The sequence below is a fragment of the Primulina eburnea genome, chromosome 16 (assembly GCF_022965805.1).
Source record: "Primulina eburnea isolate SZY01 chromosome 16, ASM2296580v1, whole genome shotgun sequence".
Classification (NCBI taxonomy): domain Eukaryota; kingdom Viridiplantae; phylum Streptophyta; class Magnoliopsida; order Lamiales; family Gesneriaceae; genus Primulina; species Primulina eburnea.
The window spans coordinates 8287742-8300700 of NC_133116.1; the positions used below are offsets into that span (position 1 = coordinate 8287742).

Consider the following 12959-nt stretch of genomic DNA (forward strand, 5'->3'; position numbering starts at 1 on the left):
GATTTTGAGGTTGCAACCTACAATCGAGAGTGTGCTAAGAGTTTTGATTATGCAAGAGATAAGTCTTAAGTCGAATAAGGTTGTACAAAGAGTTGTGTAAATTAAAGTCTTCTAGTGGATACCTGTCACGCCCCGAGACCGGGGTTAGTCGACACCGACGTTATTTAACAATCATATAATTGCTAAACAACAAGCTTCGTAGTACAGTATAAACCAAAACCAATTTATATTATAAATATCATAAAAATAGAATCGTCTTTACAATAGTAACTATGAAACGATAAAAATCCACGGAAGGGTTTATAACTTGAATTAAAAACTCACAAGATCATATTTTTAATTAAAATTCTTCATGCGTCCACTATCATCCCCAAAACTGGTGTTTGATTCTTTTTTCTTTATTTCTTCTTCTGATTTTTCTGGGAAGGGTAAAGTAAGGGGTGGCCCTTCGAGCACAATATAACAACATGCATAATTTCGAAAATCGCATGACTTGTATAACATCATTCATAACACATGCATAACAATGACTTGACACTGAAATTTCTCTACTTTCAATGGTTTACTGATATCAGTCCCTACTTTTTACTTCTTTAAGGGGGCGAGGCCATATAGCGATTACATCCCTACCGCGTAAAGGTCATGTCATGGTTGGGATTCCCTCCCATATCAAGGTGAATACTCACAGTGCCCAAAACCATATTACAACCAACACAAGAATGGAGTAGAAAAAGAACATGTACTCGACCCCATTTTTGAAAAAACGAAATAAATATGCATATACAAAAGTTTAATCTTTAAAACAAGCCCACTTACCTTAGATTGAAAGAAAATGTGAAGAACTCGAAAATCATAGAAGAATCATGCAACCGACACATCGAAAACGCAGCAGCACATCTACCGAAAAATCAGTCGTCTTATAAAATTTGTTGTGCCTTATTTCACCATTGGATCGGGCTCAAACTTTGACATTACATTCACAAGTAAGTCAAATGAATTATGAAATGTGGAGATCGGGTTTGAAAGACGTTTTATCCTGTTTATGGATGAAAAACCTTATATATGATGTTCTCGCCTATAATATGAGCAGTTTTCTTGCGAAGGCCGTTGGATTTGGCCGAATTTTAGATATGTTATTCGAAACATATTGAAGCATATTTTGAACTGTGGAGATTGGATTCCGCGCACCCAAGAGAGAGAAACAAATTTCTGAACTTTGGACTGAATTTTGATGACTGCAGCAGAATTTTGGAGAGCAAAATTTCGAAAATTCTTGGAAAAGATTAGAGAGAATTTTCAAAAATCTTGTATAAATGGTGAGAAATTTGAATGGGAGGGTCCTCTTATTTATAGCGGTGAGGTGAAAATCCTACCATAATTCGATTGATATTATTTCCAAAATTTGGAGATGTTCATTTCATAAATTTCGAGATACTCCTTCCATAATTATTGATATGCTTCCTTGTAAAAAAAAATTTGACTTGTATATAATATTTCCTTTCAATTAGGTGGATGTTCAGCCTTAATTTATCGTGTATCTTGCACTGAATTTCGAATTACATATATTTATTGGCTTGAAATTTAAAATACCATGTATTATTTAATATTTTCGAATTTATTATAAATCGAAAATAAATTCTTATACATGTTTATATTTAATTAATTACATACCAAAAAATTTGGATTCTCACAATACCTTTCGACTAGAAGAAGATGTGGCATAGGAATTTTTAATCTACGAACCTCCATAAAAATTTGTACTTCTTTATTTTATCACATTTATTTATTGTTGATATTTTGAGATGTATTGTTGGAATATTTTATTTATTCTATAAAATACCAAAAATTTGTATACAAATTGTTTGATAAAATGTTTCAACTAAAATATTTTTATACATTCAACTTACACATCTTTTAAATATTTCACAAAATGTTTAATCAGTTTTACAGAGATTATTTTGAGCGAGTTCTGCTTGATATAACATCAAATTCAATTTAATTTCTTGGTGTTCAATATTCCAAGTATTGATTTATTGTAGCTCAATTCGTGTCCCTCGCCAATCTTAACAGAACCTTTTATAAATGAGGTAAATGTGCTCGAGTTTTTTTAACATGGGTTAAATGAGCTCCGTTCTTTTTTTAAAAAAAATTAAAGATATATTAGATTATGAATAAGTTTTAGAAAGTTTTATGTCTTTCAAACGTTTCGTATGCGATCCAGTTTAATCAGCCCAAATTATTAGTATGCCATGACAATTTATTCAATTATCAATTTTTAATATTAATATTCATTTGTACGCGTTGCGTGATTATACAATTGAATATTTTTATTTAAACATTGTACTTTTTGTTGTTTCCAAATGAATGATTTTTACATATTTTTATTAGGAGTAATATAATTTCTAAAAAAATTTAAAATATACGTATAAAATAAGATTGAATTTAAAATTATAGATAAAGATATGATTGAATATTTAAAAAAAAATTATTTTATGAAATTTAAAAAAATCATCAATAAAATTATATGAAAAATGTATAATTATAATTTTAAATAAAATTTTACCAAATTAATTAAAGAATAGGTAGTAACTTAATTCAATAATAAGATAAATATAAATTTAGATAAGATGTGACCCCAATCCATTACGTCAAAACGTAGTTAACTTTGGCAAAAATTTGTGTTAGACGGTCTCACGGGTCGTCTTTGTGAGACGGATATCTTATTTGGGTCACCCATGAAAAAATATTACTTTTTATGCTAAGAGTATTAATTTTTATTGTGAATATGGGTAAGGTTGACCCATCTCACACCCCAGGAGTGAACCGTATTAATTCAATATGATGTAAAATTTATTATCAAATCTTTTTTTTCGTTGCCAACCTTATTTCCTCGATGAAAAATTGGCGTGACATCATAAAAATCACTTAGTTATCAAAAAATATGACTAAAAACCAACGTAAAACAAAATTACATAACTAACATCCAACTTTTGATAAATTAGACGACGAGAACAAAAGCATGACAATCATCTGTCATTATATTAAGATTAATAAACGTAATAATAATAAATGAATTATATTTTAAGTGATAGTAGTAAGGGGTGATTTAATTGGTCAAGTATATTCTCTCATTGTTTACATTCTCTCGTACGAATATTGCCTTGTCTAATATACCAATCAACCCTCTAATTATTTACAAAAAAGGGGCCTCTAATTATTTACAAAAAAGGGTGTTGGATGCTTGTGTCAACCTACCATGTTCTTATTGGCTAAGAAATTAAAAAAATAGATTAATTTAATCTCAATAAGATCATGTTAATATTAATTATCGACCCATTATTGTTCAAGTAATATTGAACACTTAATGTCGTATTTTGGTATCAGTTAAATATGGATGTCGTCCCGCAAAGAATGAATAATTTAGTATCACACTAAATACTGTAATTAGAATAATATTAAATTTATTCATAAAATTAAAAATATGAGATTTTTAATATAAAATAGAATTTCACATAATTAACCTACGATTAACGAGAATTATAAAGGGGAAAATCAATAAGAGACGAATGTTAGAAGTTCGATTTCACTTGACTATCCTTTATGATTAATTTCTGTTAATCTTTATATCATAAATTCTTCTAGTTTATTAGCTACTAATTATTAATCTTTCCTACTTCATCTCCCAAGAGATAAGTATAAATTAATTATTTAATAAATATGACGATTGAATTAATAATCAATTAATTGAACGCTTTCAATTCGAGAAAACACAAATAAACCAACCACCGAAGAATTAGAATATGTTAATTAAAAAATCAAACCATAATTTTCAGTAAAGCTACGTCGGCTTTCTAGAAAAAAAAATTAGTTCATAACGAATTTAAAATCAAAACAAAAAATGTTCTCGAGCATATTCAAAGATCGAGGGGCGGAGAAAATAGAACGAAGATCGATGGCACTTCTCTGTCCCTAGATGATGCATCTTATCTCTTCGTGCAGTTGTTCTTCGATCCTTGTCCTCTCTTGAGTCGACTCCTCCATATGTCAGTTTAAAATTGCTCTTGATAATGTTTTTTGCAGCCTAAAACTCTAGTCATTTTCGCATAGGACTCTCAGCGCCTCACGTTCATCGTAATTTCGGCGACTTCAGACGCTAAGGTGCCGCATGTATGACGCAAAGGTGCGAAATTTCTTCTTGTGTTTCTTCATGGCAGACACTTAGGCGCTTGTTCTGCGGCGTTTCTTCAATATTCTGCGTCGAGGCACCACTTAGACAACGCTATGGCGCCTCTCTCACGACTTTCACATACTCTTGGTTTGTTCAAATTATATCAAGTCTTTCAATTCTTATCTGCTTAGTATTTTTCTCATCCTAAACATCTCAAACTCTTTTAATTTATTTTATCCTTCAAACACAAAACAAACCACAAAAACACATAATACTACTCCAAACTAGCATAATCCAATCAAATTTTCATCACAAATTACGTGCGAAAATCGCATTTATCACTTCCCACAATTTGGGGTAATTTACATGCTTTGGGAAGGTAGATATAACTGAGAAATTGTGTATTTGACTTTAAATCATGTTCATGGTTCTTTATTTTGGTTTAATATTGCCTGATTAAACTATATTGGAAGGGATCGATGGAAATCTTGTGTTGTTATTTTTGTTTTTTCACATGGTGACCTGAGTCGACCTGTTTACAGATTTTATATGACTATTTGCTTGATGAGAATCTTAAATTATTACTTTTTTTTTTCTTGTTTTGTCATTCCATTATCTATCATCTTCCTTTCATATATACATATAGATATAATCGAACTCAGGTGTAAATTTGAGTTAATTACCATTCTATCCATTCGGAATCTGAAACCAAATTCGATCCACATCAAAATATCCGTACTGGAATACCTGAATTAAGGAAAAAAAGAATATTGGTTGTGTTAGTTGCCTGTTTTTAGAAATGAATAATATATATTAAAAACAAGAACAAAAAAGTCTCAAACCATTTTACATTCATACTGAAGCGACTATCTTGGGACCAATCAGAAATACAGATTAATAATTTTAAAAAAACACAATCCATTCCTGTAAATGATCATCAAAAGCAGCGGAAAAATAAGGGTACTGAAACGTCGATTTATATGAATAAAATGTTTGGGCCCCCAAGAACAAAGGGCGATGTACAGATTATGTATTCGCACTTCACAATTTGAAAACAAGTGTTCGTTCCCATTTCTGGGGTTGATAAGGGATCGGACCAACAATTTTTACAGCTTGAGGTGAAGGCAGTTCACTGTGATGAGGGACTTTCTTGTGCCACACAAACTCATTTTCGTACTCGTATTTTTTAAGCGACTCAGTCATGTCATCAAATACTTGCTTGTAAACTTGTTTCCAAGAATCTTCTCTTGGTTGGTATTTCTGTAAATTTGACAATGCCCTGTGAAGAACTCCTATCGCGGTGCCAATTTTACCTTCGTTTTTAAGGCTTTCCGCGAGGTGTTTGTAACTCTTTAATTCATGCAAATTTTTGCAACTCAACACAAAATCCTGCAGAGGACATAAACACGACGCAAATCAGACATAACTCCTCATATTTAACATAGCCATTGTCTCTCCACGTCACAATTCAAATGAATTTCATTATTTCTTCCCATCAGGATTGGCATTTATATGTGTTAAGACTTACGACCACCATTTAAAAATATTTTGGGAATTTAGGTTGTATCATATGCTTGAAGTAAAGTGCATACATACCATAAAGCGAGGCGAAATATCCTTGCATTCTTTGGTGGTGATTTGCAGGTTATCAATAGCTTTAGCCACGAGATCTGTCACACCATAATGCAACTTTGCTAAAAGGCCACCAGTATTGCCGTTCTCTTCGGCCTTCCTAGCAGCTACAGCCTAAATATTTTCAAGCGAGCATTGTATTTAGCCATCACAAGGGAAACACAAAAGCTTTATAAGCATAAATGATCAAATAAACACAAGTATAACTATATTTGAGCAAACCTGTGCTTCGGCCAAGCAAATAAGACTCATCACAGAAGACACGTGAGACATGGCTTCAGGAGGCTTTTCTTGTGTACCAACTATGTGATTAAGAATTTCTTCATCTAAATAGGAATAAACTCCAGCAGCTTTTCGGAAAAGGGTAGTAGAATGCACTAGGTCTGCAACAACAAATGAGAAAATAAGAAAAGCATTACCACCAGGGAGTGAGTACAGGAATTTGGGAGATAGTTGCGAGATGGGATGGGATGGGAAGGTGAGTGGTATGGATTTTGGCGTCCAAAACTTGCAGTTTTTCTAATAAAAATATTGAACTTTAAAATAAATTTTGTTCAAAGGGGCGATTCCCCCTGCAGGTTCCACCCCCGATCACCACTGATCCTTTTGGAATCCCAGTGTAATGGAAAAGTTAATCTTGCCTGATGGTAAAACTTCCAAAGCTTGCTCACGAAGCATTGCACCGTATACAAATAATGTCATTCCAAGTTCAAAGTAAAGATTATCAAACTGATAAAATTTTGGACCAAGGTTGAAGATGGATGGTGAAGTGAGAACACTGCTCCATCTAATTTTAAGATCTGAAATCCATGAATTCATTCGGCGATTGTGGTCTATCAAATTGACGTGGTAAACGAGGTTCTCTAATAAAGGCAAATAATATTCCATCTTCTGAATGTCCTGAAACAATAAACTTCGTAAACATTAGAGTACTATATTACCATGCAAAGTCACAACTAGATAATGATTGTTTGTGCACATGTCGCAACTATAACTCCTCGATGATCTTAGGATCAAGTGTATGCCCGGTATCAAAAGCTATTATTGATGATACTGGTCTAATTCAAAATTTTCATTTTATTCCGCAGCCTAAGTACCACATCTTATTGCTGCCCATAAAATTACAACATATGATACCAAAAGTAGTTTACCTGTTGACAACGGGAGGTAAGACCTCCGGACATTTCCCTCGCAATAGCCGCGGTAACAAGGCTTTTCTCATTGATGGACTCCTCCATTGCTCTACGCTTGGAGCTCATCTCCTTAAGTTGTTCGAGTGTGACAGAATCACTTGCTAAAAAGACATTTTCATACTCAATCTGGTAATCATCAACATGATACGTATAAACATCAAATACAGCCAGTTAGAATATAGAAATCGTAGACAAAAAAAGCTTTCTAAGTACCTTTCCTTATCAAAATAGAAACAGTTTTCATGTTTGGATCCTAAGAGGAAAAGGTGAGTAATTTTTTTATTTCTAAAGGAGAAACGAACTTAGAAGTCCAGATAACAAATTGTTTCGTGAGCACTGTATACAAATATCACTTTTTTAAAAAAAATTACTTTAAAAGTGTATTGTAGGGAAAAAATTACTTTTGGTATGACAGCATCTCAATACAGCCAAACTTCACCTACCACATGCAACTTTAGAAACAATTCTTTCTCATAATACCCGAAATTTTGAAAATTTCGGGTGACTAAAGGTTTGTAACCATTTAGTCATTATTACACTGCCCGGCTGATCTACCAAATCCCAGGACTTCTCACAATATAACACACAACATTTGGCAGCAAACATTCGATTTTTGAGGAAATATGTGAATTAAAACTGATCGCACACACGCCACCGCCATTGAAAACGAAGAATCCGAACATTCCAATTACCAAGTATTAATTGAATCCCATCAATTCTATTCTAAACAAAATCAATAATATTGATTGGAAAGAAACATAAATTTAAGTGGAACAGCCATACCAGCTTGGTTCTCAACTTTGAAAGGCCTGGATAACTTATCATCATCTTCACACCTCAATACCCCCACAAAGACCCACCAAGAAAATTCACTATTTTCGAACACAAATTCTTGTTTTTCATCAAAATCCAATCTTTCACCAAGAAGCGTCACAAAACCCTTTCGTTTCGGAATCTCCCAAAACCCCACCTTTTGCTCAAAGTATTACAAAAATTCAACGCATCCTCATCTGTAAATGGATACACACATTAACAATGCGTAAATATACTAAAAAAAATTATCCAAATGTTGGCGGATTCGAGCGACAACCAAATGGCTTCTTTTGCGGGCCGTGTTCCTTGTTGACTAAGTGTCGTTTGCTATAAGAAGTTACAATTAAAAAAATGTTTTTATAAAAAAAAAGTGTTTTTTTAATTTTTAACTTGTTTGAGTAGACTTTTAGTGCTTAAAAAAGCATTTATTTAAATTAAAATTAGAACTTTTTTAAAAGCCCTATTTTAGAGCTTTTTTCACTAGCTTTTTTAATAACATTAAAAAAGCAATATGTATCCAAACATATTTATTAATTTAAAAAATACTTTTTATCTATTCATCCAAACACAATATTAGCATAACTTTTACTTAAAAAATCACTTTTAAAAGCCAACTTAAAAAAACATTTTTTTAATTAAAAATTTTTTGATACCAAACGGGCTCTAAGAACTGTGATTGATTGATTTTTTTTTTTTTTTGGAACAAGTAATCGTGATGATATCGTTCATGGCTGAAGTTAACCGGTCGACTCCCGCGGGTCCACGTATTTCTTTGGATTTTATATTTTTGGCCCATTTACTTCGTTTTTTATTATTATTTATTTATTTTCAGTCAACTTTAAATTATTTTGGGAGATGAGTCAACGGTAAATTAATTATTTATTTAGGCTCGAATTTATAATAAAAAATTACACCAATCGATTAATTGATCTTTCTTTTCCTCTCTGTTTCTTTTATAAAACTAAAAATAACATTTATTTCCTTTACTTTGCTTACTCTTTTTCTTCGAAGAGTTCGAGAAATTTCATGAAAATTATTTGAGTCTAAAATATTAAAATATTGATATTTTTTCTTGATGAGAAAATAATTGATAGATGATACAAATTAATTGAGGTTGTCTAGATGATTTAAGTTGAATAAATGATTTGATTTGAATAGGATTTGGAAATTGAAATTACATCAATTTTAAATGTATTTTAAATAAATTATAATTATCGTTTTATCTATATGGATTAGCACAATATGATTTGAAATTCATCGAATATAATTTCATTCAAACAATCAAATAACTAGCTTAAAATTCTTATAAGCAAATGCAACCCGAGTTTCTATTTTTTTCCCTAAAAAATTGATGTCTCTATTCATGAAGTTTTGGAGATTAAATTGCTCATGATTCCAATTTTTATTATAAGATTTAATCTAAATTTAAATAAAGTTGCAAAATGATCATTACGAAATTGTTAAGGTTAAAATGACAATTTTCAAAAGAGACCTATTCGTATGTAGATGTGGTAATTTTTGTTAATTTTAGATGAATTATGTTGTGATTGAATTATAGTTTAGAGGGAGATGAATAAACTTTTATAAAATTTTCCCAACTTTGAATTGTTCTTAACAGTTTTTAGGTTGTTAAAAAATATTTTGAACAACTAGTTTTGCTGGACCGTTGAAAAATGAGTTAATGCAAAAACTGTCTGACTTGACTAGTGATGAACTATATAAACCAATTTGGCTGTTTAACTAGAAAAATCTTGAAAAATTATTTGCAATCATGTAAAGTGCGCAATGAAATAATATAAATATTTTTATGAATGTTCGGAGATAAAACTCAATGTCACCCTTTTTTCGACTTAGGAAAGTTTCTACTAAAATATTTTGGTTTTACAACGTCCTGTACAACCTACTTCAGCTAGGACTTATCATTGTCTAAGGTAAAGTTCTTAGTGTTCACTTTACAAATTTGGATGTTTAAGAACCCTTGATTTATCAGAAAACAATATAATAACCCAATGGTCGGTCTTGACAGCTTGAGTTGTTGATATAGTACAAAATGATCTTTGATAATATGATATAAACTAATAAGAGCTTGCTAAGCGAACAACTTGAGATTGAAAGCTTGAGTGTGATCGAATTTCTTATAAAATATGTCGGATTAAGACAAATTTGTTGATTTAATAGTTTCAGTGGTCTTATTCTCCAGGAGATATGCATATATATATATATATATAGTTTTCAGTCGTCATGCATATCAATAAATGCTCATTTAATGTTCTTTGTGTTTTTGTAATTTTAATCTCTTGATTTGACTGATTGGATTGAGAATATGTATCTATATGCCTTATTTGTTGAGTTTATGTGGCATCATGACATTGAGATTTGAATATCGATGTATAAAATAAATGTTTTGTTAGCACACATCGTTTGATGCATACATTGATACATGACATGCACGTTGAGCTGTGATCCTTGGATACCCTGATATGATTTGATTGGATTTTGGGGTTTGTGAACACAATGCTATGTTTGGTATTACATGACCCTTAAAACATAGACATTTGTGGCCCCGACGATTGATTTGAGATTTGGGATTTGATGGCGCTTCATCGACGCTATCATACGAGTATCCCTTATTGAGGCCGGTGTGCCAGCTCGAGCATTGATTTGATAGCGCTTCGTTTGATTTTGACATGTGCTCAGTGGATGGGCATATTACCTGATACCTCCACGACATACATGCATTGCATACCATATATCATTGTTTAGATACTTGTGGTATATATGATGGTTGTTCCATACGGAGCTTTGCTCACCCCAAGGAGGGCTGTTGTTGTCTTTGTGTGTAGACAATAGCAGGTACTCTAGGATATCAGGAGACCGAAGAGGGTACTTCTGGAGGGAGTAATAGTTTGGGATGAGGTTTTATATTTTGTTTCCCAGTATATATGTATATGTATCTATATACCGGGGCATGTCCCGAGGATATGAGTTGTTTGTATATGATTGGTTTTGATTATGTGTGGGCGAATTTTATGTTATGGGATTTAATACTATTTTTAGTATTCAAATTAAAGAAGAGATATTTTGAGCTCATTGTAAAGAAAATTTAAACTCGTTTTCCGCTGTAATTAATTAACCCTAATCAGATTGTGTTGTAATAACGATTAGGAGCTAAGGGCCCCTCACATATTTCTTGTAGCTAGAGTTCAGACATTCCGCGGATTTGTTTCTTTCTAAAACGGCTTGATAGTTTGATGCTCTTGTTTGATCTATTTGAACTGATCCAACTCTCTGAAAACCTGAAAATACAATTAAAGAGAGACTAGATTTGAAACTGTCGGCAGAATTAGTCAAGAAAGGCAACAAATGTGTATTAAATGTTGGCACAAGTTGCAGAATAAAAAAAACATGGGTCGGTGGAAATTACGTGAAAATTTCAGATAGAAATATGAATACGCGTTTTTAACGCGTATTCACACGGACAAGGGGCTCTATAAATAGAGCTCCCCCTTCCTTCTGAAATCATCCCTTCTTCGAGTTTTCTCTCATCCTATTAGTTCTATAATATTTGTGATGTGTTTGTTCTCCTGTATTAAGAGAGTGTGTGTTCTCTTGGAAACACAGTGAGTGAGTTGTACACCACAAAATATTATAGAGGAAATTCTTTTCATCTTGCCCGTGGTTTGTACCCTAATAATTTTTAGGGGTTTTCGACGTAAATCTCGGTGTCCAGTTTATTCTTTATTTTCGGGTTTTATTATCTCAAATTCCGTACGTGGGACCAACAAGTGGTATCAGAGCCTAGGTTTAAAATATCTTAAAATTCTGAGTATTCTCTGTGGTTGCAGCCTAGACTGATCTTCCACATCAGAAAAGATTTTTTGAGATTTTTTTATTTAAAGCGGGATTATTTTGTCCAGTCTACTAAAATTATTGTAGACATAATGGCGGGAAGGTACGAGATAGCAAAGTTCAATGGAAGCAAATTTATGCTGTGCAAAATAAAGATACAAGCAGTTTTAAGAAAGAAGAATTGCTTGGCAGCTATTGGAGACAGACCGGTGGAGATTACAGATGATGGAAAGTGGAATGAGATGAATGATAATGTTGTTGTCAATTTACACTTGGCTATAGCAGACGAAGTTTTGTCAAGTATCTATGAGAAAAAACATCAAAAATTATCTGGGATACTCTGACAAAGATGCACGAGGTCAAGTCACTACATAATATGATTTTCCTAAAGAGAAGGCTTTATACTCTTCGGATGGCGGAATCTTCATCGATGACCGACTATATCAACACAGGGGAAAATGAACGTGCGGAGCTTCTACTTCAAAGTCTACCAGATTCATATGATCAACTTATCATCAACATTACCAACAATATACTTATGGGCTTTCTAAGATTCGACGATGTCTTAACTGCGGTTCTCGGAGAAGAAAGCCGGCGCAAGAATAAGGAAGATAGGTCGGTAACACAAAGCATACAGAGGCATTACCGATGATAAGATGAAGATTTATGGACCGTGACTCCAGTGGGAGTCAAAGACTAGGTAGATCAAAGTCAAGAAGTAAGAAGAAAAAGATTTACTACTTTAAATGTAGTGGTAAAGGGCACTTCAAGAAATAGTGTACGAGTATCGAGAAGAGTTCTAAAGTAAATGTGGCAAGTACTTCAGGCAGTGGGGAAATATTATTCAGCGAAGCGGCAACAGTTGCAGAAGGCAGACACAATTTTTGCGACACATGGATAATGGATTCAGGAGCGACGTGGCACATGACGTCTCGGAGAGAATTGTTTGATCATTATGAACCAGTCTCAGGAGGATCTGTATTCATGGGAAATGATAATGCCTTGGAAATCGCTGGGGTCGGTACTATTAAAATAAAAATGTTTGATGGAACCATTCACACCATACACGAGGTACGACATGTGAAAGGACTGACGAAAAATCTTTTGTCCTTGAGGAAGTTGGATGATATCGTGCAAAACTCGGATCGAGAACGGGATCATGAAAATTGTGAAAGACGCGCTTGTGGTTATGAAGGCGGAAAAGGTTGCTGCAAATCTGTATGTATTTTTGGGAGAAACACACAAAGAGGCAGAACTAGTTGTTGCATCAATTGGTTCAGGAGAAGAATTAACGGTGTTATGGC

General features: G+C 32.9%; 1 protein-coding gene across 2 annotated transcripts; it reads right to left on the reverse strand.

Annotated features, from left to right (window-relative positions):
- Nucleotides 1-4981: 4981 nt before the first annotated feature.
- LOC140816803 (uncharacterized) lies at nucleotides 4982-8118 on the reverse strand. Of its 2 annotated transcripts, none has more exons than XM_073176262.1 (6): nucleotides 7777-8118; nucleotides 6952-7094; nucleotides 6442-6700; nucleotides 6023-6183; nucleotides 5765-5914; nucleotides 4982-5557 (listed from the first exon to the last, which is right to left on the reverse strand). In XM_073176262.1, the coding sequence occupies exons 2-6, from the start codon at nucleotides 7057-7059 to the stop codon at nucleotides 5210-5212; spliced, it is 1026 nt and encodes a 341-aa protein (XP_073032363.1). In that variant the 5' UTR covers nucleotides 7060-7094; nucleotides 7777-8118; the 3' UTR covers nucleotides 4982-5209. The 2 variants fall into 2 exon arrangements, with proteins under 2 accessions (XP_073032363.1, XP_073032362.1); XM_073176261.1 differs by having other exon boundaries at nucleotides 6952-7119.
- Nucleotides 8119-12959: the final 4841 nt, after the last annotated feature.